General features: G+C 37.9%; 1 protein-coding gene and 1 long non-coding RNA gene across 2 annotated transcripts; one reads left to right on the top strand and one right to left on the bottom strand.

Moving 5' to 3' along the window:
- Window positions 1-2,798: 2,798 nt before the first annotated feature.
- Window positions 2,799-8,837, bottom strand: LOC133710709 (7-hydroxymethyl chlorophyll a reductase, chloroplastic). The gene is made up of 18 exons (XM_062136845.1): window positions 8,612-8,837; window positions 8,438-8,522; window positions 8,141-8,252; window positions 7,429-7,513; window positions 7,295-7,336; window positions 7,091-7,169; window positions 6,555-6,606; window positions 6,397-6,459; window positions 5,790-5,887; window positions 5,240-5,275; window positions 5,101-5,162; window positions 4,823-4,850; window positions 4,467-4,546; window positions 4,224-4,293; window positions 4,046-4,103; window positions 3,764-3,825; window positions 3,587-3,681; window positions 2,799-3,508 (listed from the first exon to the last, which is right to left on the bottom strand). The coding sequence occupies exons 1-18, from the start codon at window positions 8,785-8,787 to the stop codon at window positions 3,418-3,420; spliced, it is 1,374 nt and encodes a 457-aa protein (XP_061992829.1). The 5' UTR covers window positions 8,788-8,837; the 3' UTR covers window positions 2,799-3,417.
- Window positions 8,838-11,963: 3,126 nt separating this feature from the next.
- On the top strand, window positions 11,964-12,740 carry LOC133709531 (uncharacterized). Its single transcript, XR_009846316.1, has 3 exons — window positions 11,964-12,078; window positions 12,144-12,221; window positions 12,543-12,740. It is a non-coding gene; the product is annotated as an uncharacterized LOC133709531 (long non-coding RNA).
- The last annotated feature ends 13,969 nt before the right edge of the window (window positions 12,741-26,709 follow it).

The raw sequence follows: 26,709 nt of genomic DNA, 5'->3' as shown, positions 1-26,709 counted from the left end.
ATTTTGATCTAATTGGTCCAATTTGTTAGTCTTCCGACAATTGAGTCATTTAACTTATTGACGTGGCTCATATATGGCCTATGTTTTATGATGTGATGTTGAGGTGGCCTGCATAGTCAATTTTGGAGTGAGTCCCACTATTACAAATCTATCAAATAAATAGTTTTTCAACAAATAATCCAACTATAACTTGAACCTATAACAAAATATTAACGAATTTGACCTATTAGATCAAAATTGAAAGTACAGGGGTGTTTTTGATGAAATTAGAAGTCCAGGGACTGAATTGATTTTGAACCTAAACCACAGGGTAGTAACCAGTATTTAGCCCTTAAGAAAAACTTATTAATCTTAATTATTATTTTTTTTGCACAGCTAAAACAGGAAGAAAAAAAAGTTTTTTTTTTAAAAAAAAAATCACAGAATAGTTCATGTTATTTTCTTGTTGATTAGAAATTAATTTTGAAAACTCAATACCTTGTATTTAGGACTTTTTCTTACGCAAACAAGTCCGAATTTCTTGGAGTGACCTCGGTTTACGAAACCTAGGTTTCATGTTGCTGGTGGCGGTGAAGCTTCGCTCCCCATACCAGGCAAGGCTGCTGCGCACTCTTGGGCGCTACAACGGTGTGGCGGCGGTGCGGAGATTGGTTTGGATTGTGTCTAGTTCGGCAGCGGTTGATTGGTTCCGAGTTTGTTCCAATCTGGTTCTCTGGGTTGGTGTAGATCAGGATCTGAGCAGTCGGTCGTGGTGGTTTCCGGTGTAGGGCTCGGTGGTTTCTGGGCATAGCACAACGGCGTCCTGAGCATGTGTTGCTTGGACTGGTCGGGTCCGGCAAGAACATGGGGCGACGAGCAGTGATCCTTCTTGCGAAGAAGAAAGGGTGCAGGGTCGATCCGCTTCCAGTGGGTCTGATTGCCGGCTTGGAGCAGAGAGGCAGCGGACCCAAGACGGGGATGCAGTGTTGGAGAGGCTGGCCGCCGGAAAACTTGGCTACGACAGTGACGGGGTAGAAGCAGAGACGGGCTGCTGCTCACCTTACTCAGATTTGGGCCTGGGCTCAAATTTGAGTTGTTGGGCTTTATGTTTTGGGCCAGTAGGGAGGGTGCCTTGCCACCCTCATTTGCCACTTAGTGATGAAGGTGGGCCTGGCCTGAGATGTGGACCTTTTGGGCTTTCAGGTTGACTTATGATCCAGGACCAATCGTTTCAGATCAAGGCTGCTATGGGAGTTGGTAATTATCTGAAATAAGATTGATGTTCATTTTCAAGCGGCTTATGGATAAGGAATGGCTCTTATTTGTTTGCTAGGAAGTGGCTCTCTGTTGGTACCGCAATTGCGCGCCTGGCTAACGAGGATGCTAGTCAATGATGTTACCCTAGAAGACATGGAGTTGTTCTTTGTTTATGAGTTCGCTTACAAAGCGGGCTCAAAATTGACTTGTAATGGGTTTACATTGCTTAGATAGGAGCGTGATTGTTATCCAGCCATTTTTTTGTCTTTTAAGTGTATGTTAGACTCTGGCTTTTTGGCTGGTTATCTAATAATATGAAACTTTGCTTCAAAAAAAAAAAAAAAAAACCTTGTATTTAATTTTTTTTTTTTAAATTGAAAAAGAGATTTATGTTGTCTAATTAAAGAATAGATATGCAATTAAGATTTATAGAGTAATTAAATCAAGGAAATTACTAAATTTTTTATTTTAAAGATAATAATTTGTTTGCAAATTATATGAGTGAGGTTATTTGAGGAACTTTAGTGAGGTTTAGTGAGTAACCGAAATTTCCACCGAAATCGAAACTTTCTCCTAAATTTCCTTAAATTTGAAGTACCGAAATCGAAACCGAAAACGAAATTTGAAACCTTGATTTTAGGCTTAGGAAAAATTTTAGCAACAGTCCCCGATAAGTGGCATACTCAAAAATTTTATACATTTGGTTTCAAAAATTTCAAAATGGTACATGACGTTCTAAACCCGACACACTTTAGTATATGGCGTCAATAACATCGTTAACCTTATACAATTATTCTTCTCAAAAAAAAAAAAAAAAAAAACCTTATGCAATTATTCATTTTCAAAGAGTAATTTAGTTCTCTCTCTCTCTCTCTCTCTCTCTCTCTCGCTCTCTCTATAGCAGCTTAACTATTTTAATCTCTCACTGATGGTTTGGACAATTACCTATGGGTTCTTTAACTTTAATCCTGGCCATCTAATCTGATCTTGTCTTCCGCTTTAGACTCTGATGTCATCCTTCTCTCTCCTCCCCTTCCTCTCCAACTTCCCCAAACACCATTTCTTCCTCTTCCAGTCTCTTCATGCTCATAAACCAAGGCAATTCTTAAATCAGATTCGTTGGTAGAAGAGGGGTTTGGGGTATCAAGAACTTGGGTTGGTTGAATAGTTATGATTTAGGTGGCTAGGGTAATCTCATGGAGAAGCCCTAATTCTCAAATTGATTAACTAAAAGCAAAAGGGAACAACTTGCAAAGCAACCAAGGGAGGAGAAGAGGAAATAGAAGGGCTATTTGGAAAGAGAGAGAGGAGAAATAAAATAAAAAAGAGGGGTGAAAATCAAAATGATGGACAACAATCCAAGATTGAAGCGTGAAACTCCTCATGCAGAGGCAAAACAGCACCGAAGATGTGCTGTTTCGCCACCCTTTTTCTTTTCTTTTCTTTTCTATTGGTAGGATCTTGAGCTGCCAATATAATGAAACCATTAATATTCCTCTAGTCAATTAATCTCAGACTAATTATGCTGATGAAATAAGATGACAGAGCTAATAGTCCCCAGCTCGAAGTAAATATCAGTACAGCATTTCAATTGTCTGTGATTTTACAAAATGTAGTCTCAAACCGCAAAATGTGGCATTACAGAAACTGTACCTACAGATTACATATCTAATAGTTCCCAGCAATTGGAGCAGAAATGTGTAAAAACTAAAAAGTAAAAACAATGACTGGAGGTAAAGACTGGTTCGCATGATCAAATTGATCTCAACATTACAATTCTTCGCTGGGGAAATCAATGACCAAAATCCTAGCAAACACATACAACAACCTGAGTGGAAAGGAAGAATTGTTCAAGCTAAAGCATATTATCACTACATGATTGTTATATACAAAGATCGGATAGAATAAAAACTTTAATGTACACTGAAGTTCCCCTTCTGCATTTCACCAGCTAATTCAATCACTTGGCCGAAAGCATCTTATCAATTTCTTGTTGTAACTATCCACAATTTTCTTTGCATACGAAGGCATATGTCGACCAGCTCTGAATGTTTCATGTTTCAGATATAAAAAGAACAAAAACTTTTTATCACTACATGATTGTTATATACAAAGATCGGATAGAATAAAAACTTTAATGTACACTGAAGTTCCCCTTCTGCATTTCACCAGCTAATTCAATCACTTGGCCGAAAGCATCTTATCAATTTCACCATTCTTGTTGTAACTATCCACAATTTTCTTTGCATACGAAGGCATATGTCGACCAGCTCTGCATGTTTCATGTTTCAGATATAAAAAGAACAAACATAATAACTCTTACAGGTAACAAAATAACTGAAAGTTGCACCTTTCTTTTCCCCATGTTCGGTTAATATGCAGATAGTTCCGGATGGTATGGTAATCAAGTGAATATCGAGCAAACTCCAGCCCCTTGGGACCAACCTGTGACAAAAGACTTGTAAAACAAACAGTTTCCTTGTTTTCTTATGATACCGATATGCATCATGTAGTCTTTAGTCTTTACCAAGTTTAGCAAGAAAGCAATCAAATTGCCAACGAACTTTGGTGCAGGATCAGGACCCCTCCCTGCAAAAAATATGTAAAACTTTGTAAGAAGCATACCTTTCGTGAGTTCTTGAGAATTTCAAATGGGCAACATAATTTGGACCAACCATATGATTTTCAAGAAAAATGCAACATAATTTTTACAAAAAATACAGTCCCTTAAAACCGAATAATAATTTTTTTCATTCCTAAGCTGCAACACAAACCCATAAAAACATTATGGTGAAGGTGCAACACGTACCCATCTTAGCCGTATCATCCGCCTTAACCGTCTCCAATACAAATGGTCTGCGATCACCCTGAAATTGGTTATATGCTTAAATTAATTCAAGCAAAGGATAAAGCTGTGCTTTACCTACTAAATTTCAGTTTCTCAAAAGCACAGAGAAAAACAGATAGGATAGGATCAAGGGTTTTACACTACTAGTCGTAGGAGTAATCTCCAAATGTTTTTCAACCAGACTGAGCATCTCTCTTCCACGTTCATTTCTAATCATTCAAAGGGTGACAAGAAAAAAGAAAAACGTTTGAGTTCTTTCCTCTACCACCAGAATGAAATTGGAAAAGCAACAATGAATAATCAATAAGCATCCGAGAAAAAAAAACAAACTATTATAAAAAGTTAAAAATCCATGCAACTCTCAGCAATGATATTATATTACCTTACCGTAACATACTGAGGATGTTGTGTCATGCTGATTCCAGAATATTTTGGCACACCCATGTATCCAACCACTAAATCCTGAAATAGGTGAGACATCTGAGGACCTCCATATATATAAAGGTATAACTGTAGATAATATGCTTGTTTGAGTAGGCAATAAAAGCATTGTTGCAGTATAGTAATATCACTAATATGTCAGAACCTAAATAAGCAACAGACAAAATGCATGTAACCATGATTCATACTCTATACTTGAAACTTCAATATTCACAATTAGAAAATTGAAAGTGTACCGACTCAAAAACAAAAATCATGACAGTTGCATTTCTATTAAGTAAAGATATTAAAACTCACCGCCAAAGCATTTGTGTAGTCAAAGCAGCTGTAATGCACAATAAAAATGAGACTGTCAGACAAAAAACTAAATGGAATGGCAAACAATACATAAAATAGAATAATAGTAGAAATTGACAACCTCTCTTTATTGAAATCAACAGTAGTCAAATGGCATATCCTATTATTCAACATTCTTTCACTTCACTAAAGCAATTATAATTTCAATAGTTGGTGAATCTAGTTACAAGAAATTTCACAAACTACCAGGTAGGATAAAACAAGGGGCAAAAAGTTACCTATAACAAGAAGGAGCAATTACATCAACTAAATCATTTGCTGGCAGGGAGAAATAAGGAACCTACATTAAAATAAAAAACTGGGTGAATCAGCATAACCAAGGACCAAACTGAACGTACAGAAATTTCAAAATTTTACCTCTTCAATATGACCATCCAAATGCTTCAAGTGAACCTATTAAGAGTACAGAAAAAAAAAATTAAGGAAATAATAAGCTAACAGTAGCAGCCTGTTATGAAATGCTCAAACTGGAAAACATTAGTATATAAGAAATGCTAGAAAATCAGATTCCATTTGATTATGTATATACATATTCACAGGATGTATGAGCCGTGTTACAAATAATCCTTATAGGAAATAAACATTAATTGAAATCTTTCAGCAAAATTTGTTGAAAAATCAGTCACGTCCCTGGTAGATTCCCCATCTTAAAACAAGATTGCTAATATTTTTGAAGAAAGAGTTTGTAATGGCACAAGTGACTGAAGTTCACACCTTTGAATTACAATCCTCAGACCTTCGGAGTGTACTGAAAGTGAAATGCACTTTTTTATGATAGTTCATTTGAATTATCAATATTTATCATATAGCACGCAAAACACTCAACAACCTCTAAAAGGACATCTTAATACAAGCCTTGTCATTTAGGATTATAAAGCACATACAAAAGTAATATCTTAACACAAACCTTGTAATCTTGCATAAACTCATAATGAAGAACCGTCTCTGGTTCACTACTGGCAGCCTTTAGAAACTTATCAAGCCCTTCACGAGTCCCATTATCCACTGTTAAATCATAGCAAATGATAGCATTAGTAGTGATACAAACTATCTACCTCATTATTTAAGTCGTCTGCACAAAAACTCAGGCATCATATATATGTGGACTACATATTTCACTATTACAAATATTGGTGCGGTAGTCGATGATAAAATGATAATGATTTCAGAAGTATTAAGATAGAATTTATGATAGTATTGGATTTAATATCAAAGTAGCTCTCCAGTGTTTAACATAATATAATGGCCATAATATTATTTTTCTATTTTCTGTGGGGCTAGAGTAACGAAGTGGTGTTAGCTCAATGGTTAGAGCACCCACTACCTATGTACGAAGTCATGGGTTCGAGTCACCATGGGGGCAGGAGTGAAACCTTTGATCCTCTTTTAAAAAAAGAAAAAAAAGAAAAAAAAGAAAAAAAAAAAAAAAAGAGTAATAGACACGAGTAAACTTGAGAGCTAGACAACTCAAAAACTTGAGAAAAAATTAAAATGAATCTAAGGCTTTAACTTACCGCAATTTGTGCCCAACACATACAGCTTCTCCAAATTCAGATGGTGCTCCACAGACCTTAATGCTGCAGTTTAAAAAATTACTCTGCATTACAATAGTGCAAGTCACAACAGAGAATAACTGAAAGTATAAATTGCACGATTATATCATAATTGATACCTTGCACCTGGCAACCCACACCACAGAATAGAAGTTTCTTTACACCTGCAGCCTGATTTATGGGAAGAAACAAACATTTGTCCTATTAAAATTTACAGAACATTCTGATAATAAAGGTGTACCATTAACTAGCAAATGTGTGGCTGCACATATTTTCACAGAGAAAACAAATTGAACATAACTGAAACATTTTACGAGTTGAAAATTATACTGTTTTATCTACAGCCCAAACTCTATCGCAAGAATAGGTGTATATCAGGAATCATGTGAATAAAATCCAACAAATCTAAACCATAAATAATAAACAACTCTGATGCAAAAGATGGGCCACCCTATTTGTTTACAATACCCCTTATCCACCCATGCCATTTCAAGCTTAACTGATTCAGATTTTAGATTCTTTTTCACACAATGGATACTTTGCACTGTACTCTTAGCAAAGTTGCATTAACAGAAAGCCAGCAAAGCATGTTGGTTAAATAGCACATGGAAATGGTAAAAGCTTTGTGTCAGTAATGAAAGAGAACGTCAGCCACCTCAACTAGGGCAAGGGTATTAAGATTAGGTGATAATGTCGGCTTGACACCTTTAGCAGCTAGAACTTCTTCCGGTGTCCTATTGAGAGGAGGGTGAAAATGAACAACAAATTACAGATGGCATGACAATAACTAAAATAAAATTTTACTGAGAAATAAACAGTAAAAGAATTTTGTATCCAAGCAAATGAAGTAAATATGAACCTTGCTAATACAGGCCTTGGAGAAAATCTGTCCTCTGGGTCACTGTGATAATTGAAATAACATTATACTTAACATTCTAAAAGGAAAAGAATAAAGGATTTGTGTTATCTACTTCAATAAATTCAGACCACAACCTCTGTACACATATGACAGCTTCTACCATGCCTGATTTTAGCATTTCTATTGCAATAGTTGTTACTATCCCCGTCCACTGAGCACCTGCCATCAAAGAAGTTTCATTTACAGTGACAAGCAAAATCAAATCACATAGAAAAGATGTACAACAGAGCATTTGACCCAAGCTTTTGAAACAGGATAGTTAAGATATTAATTACATAAAAATGTACTTTTTTATATCAATCAAAAAAGCTTGAAATTCAAATAATAGATATGAAATACTAGAGCTCATATTGAAGCTGGCAGGGTAGGTAAAGCCCTAGTAATGATATATGGCCATATCCCAATGACTTCCATTTCCAAGATATGAGTTTCTAGAAACTAACACTTATAATGTTCCATGGACATAGACTAAAACTACAGAAATGTTCAAGGACTTGTCCAGTTTGACACACCTCTCCAATTTTTCAAGCCATAGAAGCATATTGCCAGCTTTATTAATTCATAATATTGATATTACTTTCAATGGCGAAAACAAAAGAAACAGAAAATGTATCACTCAAGGATAGTATGAAAAAAAAAGTATGCACAAATTAAAACAGTCCCTATGTTTTGGAATAAAGCAATGCTATTTTTTTTTTTTTTTGGTAAGCAACAAAGCAATGTTATTGTCATTATAGTGTCTGAGAAAACCATCAAAAACGAAATTTTATTTTTGAAAAATCGTACCTTCAACAGGCTTGACCTTACGGGCGTACAACAACTCCTCATAGACACCCAAGTGCATTTCATCTAAAGAGTCTGGCTTTCTCCCTCTACCATGAACTACAGGTTCCAAACCCTGAATTCAAAAACAGAAGAAACAACTTGAATCATTCTACATCAAAACACGACCGGATTATACTTGTAAAACTAGCACCCAAGTTTTTCCACAAGTCCACATAACACCTCAAAATAACAGCAACTTTCATAAACTAGTTCAAGCAAGTAAGAAACAGAGAGAGAGAGAGGAACAAGAGCTCTCACTTCAATCTTGGACATCCCATCTCCCAAAAAAGCACAGGCTTCCTTGACATGGGCAATGTAATAGGTGTCACACAACCCGCAACGACTGCACAAACACAACAACAACAACAAAAAGGTTCAGACTTGAAGTGAAGTTTGACAAAAATAGAGAGAGAGACCCTTTTGGAAACTGACCTGCAATGGTCTTTAGCTGGGTAAGTGCCACCAGGAGGAATGGGTTTGGAGCGTTGTCTCCAGTCCTCTCTAAGCTTCAGTGACTTTGAGTTGGGTTTACCTCCTGTTCCTTTAGATGAAGATGAAGATGAGGAAACGATGGAGAGTGAGAGAGGAATTGAAGAAAGAGAAGACATTGTGAGAGTGAATAACGACTCTCTGAATTATGCTCAGCCTCTATGCACCACATGTTACTTCTTCTGTTTTCTTGTTCCTCTATTCGTACAAAACGAGTTGATCCATTTGAGGTCCGGCCCAACTTTACGGTCCGGCCCGTTTGTATTTTATTCTTTTTATGAGATGCTTTTCCTGCAGAAGTTTTTCGTCGGTAAGGCCTCAGTTGCTCTTTTTACTTGGCTTCACACCCGGACAATGTATGTGCTAATATTGGTGAATTGAGGAGGAATTTGAAAGTTCCATATCAACCGCTTTTTCAATTTTTTCATAGTTTTGTTTTTTAACCATATTAACTATTTTCGATGGTTTTATTATGATTTTGTATGTTTTAATTTTAATGGTGTTGTATGTACTTCATATTTTAGTGATGTCTTTGACAACAATTTTGGACTTCTGTTTATATATAGGCTAGCCTTTGACCCGTGTTTTTACCCAGAAAAATAACACCAAAACTTGACTCTCTTTTTTTTCCTCAAATTTCAGCAATTTAATAGAATAAAAGTGGAAAATTGAACCGCAGGCAACAATATTTTGTTTGGAATTGTTTCTCATCCACTCTTTTTTTCTTTATGATTTCATTTCATTTGATTTTGGTAGTATAGGCAAGCAACATGACTTCATATACGTGATTCCAAAAACGGTGCTAGATGTTTCTGTCGTAACCCAGAGGCCATTGGTTATGCTTGGCAGTATGTGATATAGGTAATATGTATAGGGTCTTTCTAAATGTACCCAGCAAAGTTCTAAGTATACCCAGCAAAATATTTTTTTTTATTACCTTTAATTTATGTCTAATTAAACAAACTGATTTTCCCAAATTACCCTAAAAAACAACATACCCAGTATTGTTTAAACATTCAATTGCAAGTTTCACAAACCTGGACATAAACATAATGAGGTATTATTCTATTCTCTTTCTCAAAAATCATCAAGTGCTACACTCTTGAGGGAAATTAAATAGATTTGGTAATCACAATATCCCTTGCTGTAACAATTTCGGAATCGATTGAAACAGAACTCAGCTTGTGGTGTGCTTTCACGGTTTCACCTACTGATTCCTCTTTCTCCTCAAAATTCTCTATCTGAAAAATTGAAAGACAAGAAACAAAGAACCCATATTTCAGTTTCAATCTCATTTTAAATCTTAGAAGAGAAACTGTGAGATTTGGGGATGTATGATTTCAGTTTCAATCTCATTTCAAATCTTAGAAGATAAACAATGAGATTTGGGGATGTATGAATTACCTTAACTGGTGGTGTACCAGTGGCCTTCTTTTGCTGCTCCTTTTCTCTGAGAGACCGAATCGGAGAAAATCTCTGTTTCAAATCCAAGAGGCATAAGCAAAATATGAAACTAAGAAATGAAACAGAAATGTAAAAGAAACTGGAGCTTACAATGGTTTGATAATAGAGCTTATTCAATATGAACACCCGATCAGCATCAATCTCAACCATCTAATCATCTTCTGGATTTGACCTCTGTTTTCAATCTCCTTCATCTGCAAACCCAGCATTGCATCCCTTTCTTTGAGCAACTTATTTGTTCTCTCTTTGTCCTATCTTATCCACCGTTGAAATTGAATTTTCATTGCCCACCGTTGAGCTTGTACAGAAATCTGGGTAGGGCATGATGGGGATGAACGAGCATAAAGATTTTTGTTTTGCTGGGTACATTGTCTTCCAGGGCATTTTGGAGAAATTGGTTGGTTTAATTAATCATAAATTAAAGATAATAAAAAATATAATTCTACTGGGTATACTTAGAACTTTGCTGAGTACATTTAGAAAGACCCTATGTATATTATCGTCTTCCTCTTCTTCTTTTTTAAAATCTTATTTGGTTATATTGATGAGAAATCAAACTCTTAATTTAGTCTAGTCTTAACTCAAATCTCAACCCTCAATCCCTCATTCCTCCTTAACTATTGCCTTGGTCTTAGTTTAATATCTCAAATATTGAATATAGTTGAAAGCAATATAACAATACAGTTTCGTCAAACATCGAGATGACTATTTATGTGGTTAGAGAAAGTGTCCTCGTGGTTCCTGCATTACATAGAAACAGATCTCTCTATCCCTTAAAGAGGGTATGGACTCATTTCTAGAGACATACTTATTTCAAGCATGTTTTTTGTAGGGTGTTTCTAAATGTACCCAGCAAAGTTCTTAGTACACCCAGCAAATTTATTTATTTAAAAATATATCTAACTAAACCACCAAATTTCTCAAACTAACCTTATCTTGCACCCAGCAAAAGAAACACAGCGATGAAAACTTCCCAGAGTTAGGTGTTGTCCTTCGTTCATGACTCTTGGACCTCTCATTTCATGTCCGCATAGATTGAATTTGTGGGATATATGCTAATTTACAGAGAAGGGAAGAATTCCTGCAATTGGAATAGGCCGGTTGTCTTCAAAGAACTGGCAGCGATAAGCTTTGCCAAAGCACGGGAAACTGAAAATCATATGGATAACTGGATGTGTTATGTGGGGTTTCACCCTTCCTCCTATGGATTGTGGTTGTGTGAATAATCATCAAGGAAATAACAACAAAGGAAGACATTTGTCGGCAATTTGGAGGTTATAAAAACACTTCTTGGTAGGGCTGGCATTTTCAGCCGAGACAAACCAACCAACCGAGTCCGAGCCGAACCGGAAAAGTTGGTAGCCGACCATGTCGGTAACCGAAAGTTTGGTACGGTAGAACCGAACCGAGAGAGAGATATTGGTACGGTATTGGTACTGAATTTTAGACATATACGGTATACCATACCGAACCGTATATTGTATATATTATTTATTTATTTAAATAAATTATATATATATCGATCTGAACCGTTGATTATTATTAGTTTTATTTCATATTAAATTATAACCGTTCGATTTTAAATTTTCCAAACCCTAAGGGGGGTTAGATCGAGCCCTCTCTCAGTCTCTCACTCTCTCAGTCTCTCTCAGACCCGAACCCTCTCCACCTCGGCGCCTCTCGACCTCTCCTTCAGCCCTTTGAAGTGATGATGTTCGAACTATCCAAGAATCGAACCCAGAGATAAGAGATTCATGTCCTACGACCGGTGAGTTTTCCCTAAGACTTATTCGATTTTTGTTTCAATTTTAGCTAGAAGCGTATGGATTCATTTGATTCATGTTCTAAATTGAGTAATCTCTAAGACTCTAATGCTTTTGCTGCTTTGCATCTTGCTGCTGTGGATCTCAAGTGGAATGGGTCTCTGTTGCCGTTAATCTCAAGTGGTATCTATGAGTTCTTAACTTGTGATTTGTTGCTCTTTCTTTACCAATATGTTCTAGGCTTGCAGGAACAGGAGGACCAAGGACTGAGTTTGAGTGTTTGAGACTTTGAGGGAGACGAAGGCAAAGTCACTGCACAATTGAAGGTATAATTCATTAATTCGTATTATGCATAATTGATAATTCTTTGTAGATTTGATTTGCAGCAATTGTGGTAGGTTTGATTTATGAGTAATAGATACATCTCATCTTGAGAATAAGGTAGAATTAGTAACAGCCTGGACTGATACCTCTTCGAAATAATGTCAAATGAATTATGAATTAGTAGTTTTGAGTAATGTCAGTACTCACTATCTATATGTGATGGCTGTAGGTAGAATTAAGACTGAAGAAAATATAGTCATGTACCTGTGAATTGTTATGTTCTTCTTAAATTTTAAGTTTGTTTTTCTTACTGTGCTTTTCAGGTGTTGTTCCAATCTCAGAAATTCAAGTAATCATCTAATCAAGGCCGGCTTAGACCTGGAGCAACGTATCATTTCATTCATTTGTGTGAAGTGTGAACTATAAGTGTTTGAATTAGAAATTGTATGAACTATGAGTGATGATGAGATGAACTGAAGTTGATGTATTGCTTTATTTGCTCATGGTTGTACTGAAGTGATGATGAGATGAAGATGAATTGAAGTTTGTATTGCTTTATTTGCTCATGGTTGAACTGAAGTGATGATGAGATGAAGTGTTGAACTTTGCTTATTTTTCATTTGCAGATTTGCTTATGGTTGGGCCTTTAAATTCATATGATTATTGCAGTTTTTCATTTGTTGGACAGGCCGTTTGGGCTTTTACAAATGCAGTTGGGCCAGAGCTGAAAGCTGGCCCAATCTTAAAGTCGGTTGGAGGCCCAACCAACCGATACCAACCGGCTATCTCGGTATACCGACAAGTTGGTATACCGACTTTTTGGCTGGTAATTGGTAGCCCATTTTATGTACCAACAATGTTCGGTTCGGTAGGTGGTATTGGGCTTCAAGGTCCGGTACCGAACCGAACCCAGCCCTACTTCTTGGATCTTGAAAGAGAACAACTACACAAAGCATGAAACGGTAAGGAAAGATGGAATAATCTATCTCTTCCCCTTCTTTCTTCCAATCAAAGCCAAGACTATAATCATGAACTCTCTCTGTCCATCTCTTTGTCCCTCTCATTATCTTACTTTCAAGTTTCAACACCATCAAACCACCTTAACTCCCAAATCTAGTCATATACGGAACTAATTTCAAAAATGGATATCGTCAGGTATATGACACATTAAGTCTAAACCTCCTCTCGTACTCTAATCTACTCCAGCTTGATCAGAATTAGATTTGTAATCAAATCCAATCTGTTGTACTTGTACCAGACACAGCCACAGTAACTCCACTTTGAAGTTTCATCGTTGTGTTGTGTTTTTTTGTTGGGTACAAGATAAGCGCAGTTTGGGAAAATAATTGGTTTAATTAAATATATTTAAAAACACATAAATTTGCTGGGTATACTAAGAAGTTTGTTGGGTACATTTAGAAACACCCTTTTTGTATTGATGTTTTGCTCGTAAGCTTAGCAAAATATGAGCCCCAAAAACATAATTAGAAAAAGGAATGGGCATTTTGGCGGGTCAACCACCCAACCCATTAACTTCTGGACAGGTTAAGAGGATTTGTCACACAAACAAAATAATTGGGTTAAAAACTCTCCAACCCGATCAACGTATGAGTAGAATTTGATTCCGAAAAATTAAACCCATTGCCTAACCCACCCATTGCACATAAACCAATAAGACTAGTAGCAGTAGCAAGAAAGAAAGAAAGCACATACAAGAAACAAGTCTCGCCGTTCAAGAGGATCTCAAAATTCTTTGACAGTAAATGAAAGGCTTGGGTGATGAAGAATACCCGTCGTTTGCATCTCTAGGCTCCAGAAATGGAAAAATATTTGGACTGAACTTTGTCAACAAAATTCTTGTGCTGTTGTATACTTGCTGAATTACTTTTTTGTAGTCTTGCTTTACCCTGCTTATCTAGGTTGCTTGTCGATCTCTCCATCCAATTGTTCTGCTTCACCATATCATACAATTTTCTCATGGCTCGAATTCGTAGTTAATGCATTTTTGATAAAAACAGTTGATAAGTTCAATTTTTTTTTTTCATTATTTTCGTATTCGATAAATAATCTTTAATCACATTTCATTTATAGCCTTTTTCTCTAGTACACTTGATTGCATATCGAGAATTATCGAAAGTTTTGCAATCAGCAGCTGCACAATTATTACTGGTGGAGATATGAAGCCAAAGTTTTACGAGAATCAAGTCCCTCTCAGTGGGCAAAGCATGTGAACACTGGCTTTTAAATTCATTAATTAAGTTTGTCATTATAATGAGTAATTAATAAACACATCCCGTATTTCTTTATACACACGTCCATTTCTCTAGTTTTTTTTTTTGTTTTTAGAAAAATTATATTCCCATAACACCCTTCACAACAACTGAAAAGAACAAAACGAACAAAAGTTCTCGCAATCTAGGTTACCCTGAAGCAAAGGGATGAGGAAATCACTTAGATGAAGAGGATGGGGCGGTGAAGCAGCTCAACGGAGAAGGCACCGTATGGTATACTCAGCTAAGACTTGTGTTTTTTTTTCTTTTTTTTTCGAAATAGAAGTTGAATTCATTAGAGCAACAGTAAAATGATTATAGTCTACCAACCTAAGCTAAAGCAAACTATTAAAGACCACTGGAACGCTCACATTTAAGTGAGCCTATACAAGAATAAAAAAAACCTCGCCTCCTACAGAAAAGAAATCATTCAACTAGCCTCACTTGCCAATCACACAATTGTGGTACAAGCAAAAATCTAGAAATGTCATAGAAGACTCATAGAAGTTTATTCAACCTTACACAGGCTCAATACCCTAATATATTAGGGCCCAAACTACCTTGACTTGACCCCAAGCCCAAATCAGATCTTGCCTAGCAGGAAGACTTCCCTGCCTCATCAGCTCTAGAGTGAGCCCAGGCCCAAACCCAAGCCAACAAAGGAGGAGCCTCCTTGCTCTGATACACCTTTGCCTCTGCCGTCGTCATGTCCTCCGGCGGCAAACCTTTCCATAGCATCAGGTCGAGCAGCAGCCTAGTCTGCAGTAGCAATCCTCGACCACACCTCGTCGGAGCACTAACGAAGCCCACTGACGTCAAAACCAGTTCTGCCTCCGAACTCCAACCCACCTTGCCGCCGACGGACTGAACCAATTCTGACAACGCCGCAACGTCCCACACTCTGCCCAACCGACTGGAACCAAGGAGATCAAAGATCCTCCAGAACTTGTCGCCAACATCCCCCGGAAAACAACCCCGGGATCCAAACCAAGATTCTCGCAACCATTGGCCACGAACGCACCAGAGGCCAGATCGGCCTACTCTACCCGCCGCCCAAGACGGCCGCCATCGCTTTCTCGAGCACTAGGGTTCGCTCGCTTTCTTCCGCGCATCACGGCGATTAAGACTTGTGTTTTTTGTGGAAGCAGTTCAATTAAAAAAGCTAGCTACCAAGAATCTGTCTTGAATGTTGCAAAGAGATGATAATGATCATTCATACATTCATTATTTCATTTTAATTTCATTCCTCTCTCTCTCTCTGTTTTTCTTCTTCTATCTGTTCACCTTCTTCCTTATTTATTTGATCCATCCCTATACTGTAGAATCGCTGTAAATCTGCATGTAATTAGGATTTTATTTAATTAGGATATCCTGTAATTATGGAAAGATTGTTTCCTATTAGAGTTAGACTACTCCTTTGTACTTGTATATATACCCTCATTGTAAGATGAATAGAATTATCGAATTAACCCTGAATTGAAGTATTCTTTTCTACTTGGTATCAAAGCAGGTTCAATCCTTTGAACTTGCGCTGCATCCTTTGAATCCTGAATCCTGAATCCCGAAGAACACCACAAACCGCTGCGTACCACCACCGTTGAAATCAAACTATCCTGAATTTCAAACCACCATCACCCTACCTTTTTTTGGAAAAAAAAAAAAAAAAAAACTTTTTTTTCAAAAACATTCATATCCATCTTGAAACCCTTGAAAATCCAATCCTGCGAAAATAATGAATTCCTCAATGATGCAATCAGAGAAACAGGCTATGGGGCATTCGGTGACTACCGAATTTTCTGTTATGGCTCAACGCACACAGGGTCCTCCAGGCTTCTCAGGACCTTTTTCACACCGTCCTCTAAGTAAACCAAATCCATATGCAAACAAAAGGTGCATTATCTGTGGGGAATTAGGTCATAGCAAGGAGCGGTGCTATGAAGTGATTGGTTACCCTGATTGGTGGGACTTCACCAAGAAACCGCGAAAGAATCTGGGCAAGGCCGCTGTTGCTACTAAAGAGGAAGTTTACCTAGACAATGCCTCCGCTAATGTAGCGCAGTCAGGTATGAAGGGTAAGGTTACTTTTAATAGTACATGGATAATTGATACAGGTGCATCTGACCATATGACCAATGACCCAAGTCTTGTGAAAAACCTTAGACGTTCCCCTCAAGACGTTGTCTCTACTGCTGATGGTACTCCAACTCCGGTCACCGGAAAAGGTTCTATTGCTTTATATGATACCTTAACCCTTGAATCTGTCTTAGTTGTTCCATCACTAGCTTATAATCTCCTGTCTGTTGGTCAAGTTATTTTAGCTCTTGCATGTATTGTGACCTTCTATCCGTCTTTCTGTGTGTTTCAGGACATTCTGACTCGACGGATTCTTGGTTATGGTGTTAGAAGGGGGAAATTATACTATCTGGATCTGACAGAGACTGGAAAGAAACAGAAGCATATTTTGGGACAAGCTAATCAGATCAACGGGGTAGAGAATGCGAAGGAAGCTGTATGGTTATGGCATCGCCGTTTAGGTCATCTATCCTTTCGTTATCTTAAGAAGCTGCAACCTCAATTGTTTTCAGTTGTTAGTGATTTGGATTTCCACTGTGACATCTGTGAACTGGCCAAGAGTCACCGTATTTCATATTCACCAAGTCTTAATAAAAGTCATGTTCCTTTTATGAAGATTCACTCCGATGTCTGGGGTCCTGCGAAAATTCCTTCTCTTTCTGGAGCTCGGTATTTTGTAACGTTTATTGATGATTGCACTCGCATGACATGGGTGTCATTACTGAAGAATAAGAGTGATGTATTTGGAATGTTTATCGAATTTCACAAAATGGTGGCAACTCAGTATCAACAATCCATCAGAGTGTTTCAGTCTGACAATGGTGGAAAGTTTGTGAATGGCCCTATGATTGAGTTTTGCCGGTCACATGGAATTCGTCATCAAACCTCCAATTCTTATACTCCTCAACAGAATGGTTTAGCAGAACGGAAGAACAGGCAGTTGATGGAAGTTGTTCGTGCTTCCTTATTTGGCATGAATGTACCTCGGTCCTATTGGGGAGAAGCAGTAAAATCAGCAGCATATCTTATCAACCGTACTCCTTCACGGGTGATTGAGTTTCAGAATCCTCATCAGAAGCTTCATACACTTTTGACCATCCCTTCTATGCCAAATTTGGAGCCCCGGGTGTTTGGGTGCACAGCCTATGTTCATATTCCCAAGCCTCAACGCAGCAAGCTTGATCCCCGTGCTCGTAAGTGTATCTTTGTTGGTTATGCTGACTTCCAGAAGGGTTATCGATGTTATGATCCCCTTACTGGCACTATACATGTCTCTCTTGATGTTGCTTTTCGTGAATCCGAGCCTTATTACTCAGGGGGAGCTTCTCAGTTTTCCCTTCAGGGGGAGAGAGGTTGTGAAGGGAATCCTCGTTCTATTATTGATTTTGATGTCTTTGAAGACTTGGAAAATTTGGAGGATACATTTGAGGGTAGAAATTTGGAAACAGAAAATGCAGTTACCGAACAGAGCATTGTGAATTCCGAAATAGACAATGCGACTGCTGAACGAAGTGTTGCGAATTCCGAAACAGAAAATGCAACTGCCGAACAGAGTGTTGTGAATTCCGAAACAGAAAATGTAACTGCCGAACAGAGTGTTGTGAATTCCGAGACAGAAGAGACGACTTTTCTGAATAGTTTGAATCAAAATCAAGACGTATCTGAAGCTCACACACAAGATATTCCCCCTTCTGCATCACCAACTGAAGATCTCGGTCAGAATGATCCTCCTCAGGTACCCCTAAACTTTAATAAATCTTCGGGGTTAGAAAGTGTCGAACCTAGGAAATCACAAAGGGTTACCAAGGGAATTCCTAAGAAACAATATGAACCAGATATCAAAGCCAAAGCTAAATACCCTATAGCTAATTTTATGTCTAACCATAGGATTTCTGGGTCACATGCACTTGTTGTTGATCAATTATCTACTGTATCTATTCCTAGTAACGTGCAGGATGCATTGACGGATCCAAAATGGACAAAGGCGATGAATGAAGAATTGGAAGCTCTTCAAAAGAATGCAACATGGGAGCTAGTACCTATGCCGGTTGGAAAGAAGACTGTAGGGTGTCGTTGGGTATTTACTGTGAAACTTAATGCAGATGGAACTATTAATAGATACAAGGCGAGGTTGGTTGCCAAAGGATATACACAACGCTATGGGATTGATTATGAGGAAATTTTTGCACCTGTGGCAAAGATTAATACTGTCCGGATTCTAATCTCACTTGCAGCAAACAAAGATTGGCCCTTGCACCAGTTTGATGTGAAGAATGCGTTTCTTAATGGGAATTTGGAGGAAGAAGTGTACATGGATGTGCCCCCAGGTGTTAAGAATTACCCAAGTGACGTTGGCAAGGTGTGTAAATTGAAGAAGTCTTTGTATGGCCTGAAGCAATCTCCAAGAGCTTGGTTTGGAAGATTTTCAAAGTCCATGAAAGCCTTTGGGTACAGACAGAGCAATTCTGACCATACCTTGTTTATCAAACGCAAGAATGGTAAGATTACAGCTCTTATTGTGTATGTTTATGACATGATTGTTACAGGGGATGATCCGAAAGAGATGAATGAATTGCAAAAGTATCTGTCAAAGGAGTTTGAAATGAAGGATATGGGACAACTGAAGTATTTTCTGGGTATTGAAGTTGCAAGGTCTAAGAAGGGGATTTTGCTTTCACAAAGGAAGTATGTCCTTGATTTACTTGCTGAAACAGGGATGCTGGACTGCAGACCAATGGAGACACCCATTGAGATGAATCACATACTTGCTATTTATCCTGATCAAGTTCCAACTGACAAAGGGAGGTATCAACGTCTTGTAGGAATGTTGATTTATCTTTCACATACTAGACCTGATATTGCTTATGTTGTGAGTGTTGTTAGTCAATTTATGCATTGTCCTAGTGAAGAGCATATGGATGCAGTCTTTCGCATTTTGAAGTACTTGAAGATGGCGCCAGCCGCCAGGTAAAGGGTTTCTGTTTCAGAAAAAAGATGAATTGGAAGTTGTTGGGTACACAGATGCAGATTGGGCTAGTGATAAAACTGACAGACGTTCTACATCTGGGTACTTCACTTTTGTTGGAGGGAACCTTGTCACTTGGCGTAGCAAAAAGCAGAAAGTTGTTGCCAGATCAAGTGCAGAAGCTGAGTTCCGAGGTATGGCACACGGAGTTTGTGAAATGTTGTGGATTCGTAATGACTTGAAAGACCTGGGTCACAAGCTTAAAAAGCCTATGGATTTGCATTGTGATAATACAGCTGCCATTGAGATTGCACATAATCCAGTTCAGCATGATAGAACAAAGCATGTGGAGGTTGACCGTCATTTTATTAAAGAAAATCTTGACATAAAGGTTATTCGCTTTCCATTTGTAAACTCAGAGGAGCAATTAGCTGATGTTCTTACTAAAGGAGTGTCCAGGAAGGTATTTGACAGCTCAGTTGACAAGTTGGGCATGATAGACATCTATGCACCAACTTGAGGGGGAGTGTAGAATCGCTGTAAATCTGCATGTAATTAGGATTTTATTTAATTAGGATATCCTGTAATTATGGAAAGATTGTTTCCTATTAGAGTTAGACTACTCCTTTGTACTTGTATATATACCCTCATTGTGGGATGAATAGAATTATCGAATTAACCTTGAATTGAAGTATTCTTTTCTACTTATACAAATGACAAACATTTCATCAACAAGATCCCACCTAGATGTAATAGGTCATACGTGTGTGCATTAGAAACGATTTCCTTCAAAAAGAAGAACCTGATACTGGATATCTCAATTGGTTTGTTGATCTGTTTATAAACGGTAAGAAATTTCATTGCAGATGTAGTTCAGAGAGATATATAATCGATTGCCTGAGGCGGGGCAGCAACTAGAGATGGCCTGCTATAGAAGAAAGGTAGCGATGTAGGGGAGAGGATGAGAAGGTGGCTAGTTAGGAGAGGCAAAATAGGATCTTTGAGGTAAAAGTACCTAAAAAAATAGACACATGTAGCAATGTGCAGATAAAATTTTCCTTGGACGTATAAGGTATGAAAACAAATTAGGAGACTTTTCTTTGGAGAATGACAAATGAGGGGACTTGGACAAAGGACAAGGTAATCTTCAACTTTAAAAAAGAAATCAATAAAAATAAAAGGAAGATAAAACTAATTTCAATAGAATAATCTGTGTTCATATGATATTATGATGTATTGATTGTATTCTATTCATCTGTTGAAGACTTCAGGTAAAAAAATTTCACGTGACAAATTTTTCAATTTTATGCCAACTAGCTCTCTGAGGTCTACTTTAACTTTTTTTTTTTTTTTTTCCTGGCGACTTGACCAAAAGCGAATCTTCCATCAAATGGTACTATCATCACACGTATGACTCTCTTTTTCTTTGGTCAAAGACATGTGACTGGCTAACCCAGCAATGTAAGGGGTAGTTGTATACAGGTAGGACGGTGCTTTTAATATTTTGCATGAGAAGCAGGCCTGTTTTAAATTTAAGGTTTTCTTGTTTCTTTGAACAATTAAAACAAATATAAGGTCTTAATCTGAAATTTGATTTAACCACGGTTCCATGTTTACTATACGTGAATTCAAATTTTATTAACATAAAAACAAAAGAAGATTAGTATTATTAAATGGAGTATTGAGATTAGATGCCCGGTTTATGTTACCAACTTGCCAACTTGTGAATAGACATGTCAATGAATCGCATTTTAATTCGGAATCAGCTCCAGATTTGTGGTTGTTAGACGGAGTTGGATTGAAATTTTGATCCGTTGATCCAGTAATGATCTGGATCCATTAATCAATTATTTAACAGATCAAATACAGATTTAGGATAATCTAATCCGTTAATGATCCGATTCGTTTTTGTAATAATGAATTATTATTTTTTATAATACAATATTTTAGTTATCTTAGTGTAAGTATTGTTGTAAGGAGTATTTTGTTATTTAATTCAACATTTAGTGAAGCTCTTCATTTTATTTCAATGTCTAATTAAAATGATATAAATATAAATATTATTATATAAAACTTCAGTTTAGAACGATCCGCTCCAAAGACGATCCATTTACAAGTGTCCCTGTGAATACATGATTAAGTAACAAAACAGTTGGCAAATTAAGTTGGCAAGCGATTGAGCTAACGATTTCCCCACTTTCTGACAGGTGCTTCTACTCTCCAACCCTCTTAGTACGTAAGGCTTTATTTAGGGAGACATTGCATCCGAACAAGCAAGGATTGGTTTGGTTATTCACTCTACAAATTATTAGCATATTCCCCCCTCTGTTTTGGGGGAGTCGTATTCTCCCCTACATGCTATACCGTACAAGTCAAATATGGGTAGCCATGCTCTAGGACTCTAGGAACAAGCATGAGATGAGATTCCTCCCTTTTTATAAATACAGATTTGGGACAATAATAATTGATAGGAACATTTTAATGCGACGTTTTAACTGTTATTTCATCATATTTACTTACTTCAAATCCTTCTTCTTTAGGAAAGTTTCTATTTTTAATAAGTTTAATAAAAGAGTTAATTGCTACTTACTCCCTATACTTATAGGGTTTCATCATTTCAGTCTCTGACCTTCGAATTTCACCTAAAAAGTCCCTGAACTCCCAATTGGTCCCTGCCGTCAAAGACTCCGTTATCTTGCTGACGTGGCGGTCGTTTTCCCCCTAAAAAGTCTATTATACCCTCACTTAATTTTTTTTTTAATTAGTTTTATTCTCTCTTTTTTTTTTTTTGAATTTATTTTTTCTCTCTCTCTTTTTCTTTTTTTCTTTTTACCTCTTCTTCTTCCAGCTCTTTCTCCTCCTCTGTTTATCTCCTCCTTCACCAACGCCAATGCCACCCACCACCTCCATCATCTGCAAGAGAAAAGTAAAAACAAGCTGAACTCATGTCTATAATTTAATCGCAACCAAACCAGTAAATGAAGCAACAATTATCTCAAATCTTTAAAATGTAATACAATACCCCAATGGCAAATCCAATACCACACAAGAAGGACAAAGGCAAACTTGACAAGTTATACAGCCCAGCCACAGATCTATAAACAAAAGTAAGAACCTTCAGATGCATGGGTAAGGCCACCAGATTGATTCTATGGAGTTAACGTAAAACAATCTTATAGTTTCACAAATATTCACATATCAAGCATTCATAATCAGTAAACATTTGGTGCTTGTAGCCACAGTAACAACCGGCATAGTTCGAAGATTGAAGATGCAACAGTGAATCACATTTTAAACCCAGTTTAACAATTCCAATATCAGCTTAGGCTCAAAACAAAATTCTTCAAATCACAAATTCCCAAACCAAAACCAGTCTGGCGCTATAAAGAACAAAACTTTAACAAATTCAGATTCATACAATACAAATTAACCATTTTAGATTCACATATGCACGAACCAGATCCCAGAATCACATAAACACAGAGAAAAGCAGAGAAATTGAAATCAGGACATCGGAAACAAAAACAAAGAATATGAATGGATTGGAGACGAAGATATATAGATACATGATCTGGTTTAGAGCGGTGACCTCAAATTTGAGCTTGGAGATTTTATCAGTGGCAGGCTGGCAGCCATTGCTGAACTAACACACAAGCTTTTCAAATTTCTAGAGAAAACGAAAACGAATTAAGAGATCTGACAGAGAGAGAGAGAGAAGGGGAGAGAGATAGCTGATGGTGGTACTCTTCTTCTCCGATCTCGTCCCAAAGATGTTCTTGTTGGACCTTCGAACTCACCTCCACTTCTCTCCCAAGCTTCTCGATCTTGTTGTGGCACTGCGAGGAGGTCTTAAATAGTGAGACCAGTAGGAATTGGGTGGCGAGGGTGGTGGCGACGTCATCCCAGTCAGTGGCGGCCGAGAGAGGACCACTTGTCCTTGAAGATGGAGATGAGGGCTTCGGCCTTGTTGTCGGTCCAGCACAACGGCGCTGGGGGGTGGGGGGGGGGGGGGGGTGGGGGTGGGTGGGGAGGACATTGGGGTGTGGGATAAGGAGAGAAGGGAGGCCGTAGGTTAGGAGAGGAATGAGGGTTGTGATGGTGGTGGTGGGTGGCGTTGGCGTCGCCGAAGGTTTGGAGATGGAGAGACTAGAGAGAACTGAGTTTTGTTTTTGGAAGAAGAAGACGCATAACCAAAGGAGGAGAGAAAAGCTGGAAGAAGAAAAGATAAAATGAAAAAAAAAAAAAAAAAAAAAGAGACAAAAAATAAATTAAAAAAAAAAGTAATTAAGTGAGGGTATAATAGACTTTTTAAGGGGGAAACGACTGCCACGTCAGCAAGATAATGGAGTATTTGACGGATGCTTGATAGCAGGGACTAATTGGGAGGAAATTGGGAGTTCAGGGACTTTTTAGGTGAAATTCGAATGTCAGGGACTGAAACGATGAAACCCTATAAGTATAGGGAGTAAACAGTATTTAACTCTTAATAAAAGGTTCTGTTTTTAGGTGCACTGGAGCAAATGGAGAAGAAATGAGCTCAAAGGGAGAAGGACGTGAGACGTTGGAGATGACAAAGGCAAGGCACAAGGGATGCAGAAATGAGCTGAAATGAAGAAATGAAGTTTTCCTGGTCCGACTAGGAATCTCAGTCAACTCAGGAATCCTGATGATGCTAGGAAACCTGAAGGCATTAGGAGACCACATGGCTTGAAGATGACGTAAGGAAGATATTTTTGGGAATTAAATCTGATTTTGCCGTGGGAAATCATGAAGATAATGTGAAAAATCAAGAAGAAATCAAGGAGATTACGTTGAGAAAATCTTGGGAGAGTTTTATGGGATTGTGCAACAAGAAAAGGCTCAAAACAAGTCCAGATTCATCCCTCAATTCCCTCAAGATATGTTGGCCGAAATTAAGCAATTAAAATCTGCAGTTTAATGTGAAAATCAAGAGAAAATCAAGGGGAGGACATTAAGGATAAAGCCATGGAGAGATTTAAGGGAGAAAAGGTCCAAAACAAGTCCAGGTTCATTCCTACTTTCACTCAAGAGTATTTTGGCCAAAAATTAAGAGAAAAATCAGATAAAATCTTGGGAAAATCAGCAATAATATATTTGGAAAGATTATGGAGTTATTTTGGAGCTTCGTGATTGGTTGAGTGACATGGCAGAGCTGACGTGGCATTAATTCATTGGTTGGAGCTGTGTGGTGCAACCAGAAAATTCATTGGAAATTAAATTCATGAAGCCTTGTCTTCCCCTATATATACCCTCCTCTCTAGATGTTTTAAAACAACACCACAACACAACAACACACCTCTCTCACTCAGAAAATAAACATCAGAAAAATTCTCTCCATTCTCAAGTCTTCAGAAGCTCTGCGTCTCAACCAAGGAGGAGAAGAAGTCATGCAATACATCAAGATCCTAGCCGCCATCCATCCTTGTGTCGTCCCTAGAAGATTGCTTGCTTTCAAGGATCTTCGAGTTCTTCGTCTCAAGGCTCCTCATCCATCTTTCATGGTGTATTTCAAACTTTCTTTTCTTTTCCTTTGTTTGATTTGTAGAGTTATGAATTCTAGTTAACATGACGTTAAGGGTAAAGTTTAAAGCCCATTTTTATGTTTTGAAATAAAGTTGTGATTTTTATATGTTGATTTATATGTTGCTTATGTGAGATTGCTTAATTGATTTTGGATTACAGAAAACTTTTATATGTATATGTTCTTTGGTGGCCAATTTAGGATATATGCATGTAATTGGAGCTAGATTTAAGTAGTAAAGGCTTTGGAAAAAAGTCGAAATCAATTGAGGAGGATTGCAAATAGATGACCTTTTTCATACTAGGTTGTGCACTTTGGTTGACATCCTTTCTTTGTTCTTCATGCATTGAATGTGTTCTTGATTAGCTAGCTTTCTAGACTATGATTGCATGTTCAATAGGATTAATTTAGGTGCTTTCACTTAGATTAATTATTCAAGGAAAGTAAAAAATAGGAAATCATTTGCTTACTAACGTTTCACATGGTCAACTTCTTTCTCATGACATAGAAAATCAACTATAGGATTTGTGATTGGATTTCATTCATATGGATGTGGTTTTGATCTTTATTCCTTGCATTCCACCCTTGTATATATGTTTTTACGTTTTCTTTATTTTATTTATTTTAACTTTTGATTTTATAATTCTTAAACCCCCCTTTTATTTCGTTATTTGTATATATTCTTTTTGTAAATAATACTGTTATACTTTTTATTAATTCTTTATTTGTTTTTGCAATTACAGGTGTACCCTCAATCCCCGGTTAGAACGATCCCTATTTACCATATACTAACGATGACATTTTCAGGGTTAAATTGCACGCTTACTTTTAGCGATGTCAATAATATCTACTCAAACATAAGAGTCGAAAAGAACGCGCCGCACGCGCTAGGGTTTTCACCAAACTTTTCTGTGCTCGTTCGGCGGCACGTCCTTGCGGCGGCGTCGTCGGATGGGTGACCTTCTATTTTGCCATTCTTCTTTGACGTGCGAGCATGGTTTCTGTTAGAAGTCTGATGGCAGGGGCAATCTCAGCGGCTAGTGTTGAGTGGTGGTGGTTTGTTGGGAGGCTGGGCTTGATTGATCTGGTTTGGGTCGCGGGCTCCTCTCTGGTCGGAATGGCGATGGTGGGTTGTTGGATCTGGATGCGTATGCAGGCGCAGGAGCAGGGCGGTGTTGCGACGCCGGAAAGGTCGGGCTCCGGGCTCCCTTGGTCCGACAGGTGGTGCAGCACGCAATCCAGGTGCGATATGGATGGCGGAGGATGGGTTGAGGGGCGGCGATCATGGTGGGTGGGGCGACGATGGAGGGGAGATGGTGTCTGGCCATCATGTGCGGTAGTGGTCTGGCAGTTATGCGACTGGACTGGTGATATCACGGGGGCGGGTTTGATGTCTGGTTTGTGGGCTTGGCTAGTGGGTTGGTTTGTTCCCTTTGCTGATTGGGCCCGGATTGGCCATGTTTTACTTTTCTGTAGCTATGTTTTTCCAATTGTTTTTGTTTATTTCTATATTTTAGTTCAATTGCGCCATGTGCAAGCAATAAGTCCCTATATAGATTCTATAGGGCTAGTCGGGCCTTGTACCGGTGTATGCTCTCTACGTGCCTTGTCTGGCCTAGCGAGGCGACGATCAATTGTTA

The sequence above is a fragment of the Rosa rugosa genome, chromosome 5, assembly GCF_958449725.1.
Source record: "Rosa rugosa chromosome 5, drRosRugo1.1, whole genome shotgun sequence".
NCBI classification, from domain to species: domain Eukaryota; kingdom Viridiplantae; phylum Streptophyta; class Magnoliopsida; order Rosales; family Rosaceae; genus Rosa; species Rosa rugosa.
Note: the sequence above shows the minus strand (reverse complement) of the source record. Positions and strands in the feature narration are given on the sequence as shown.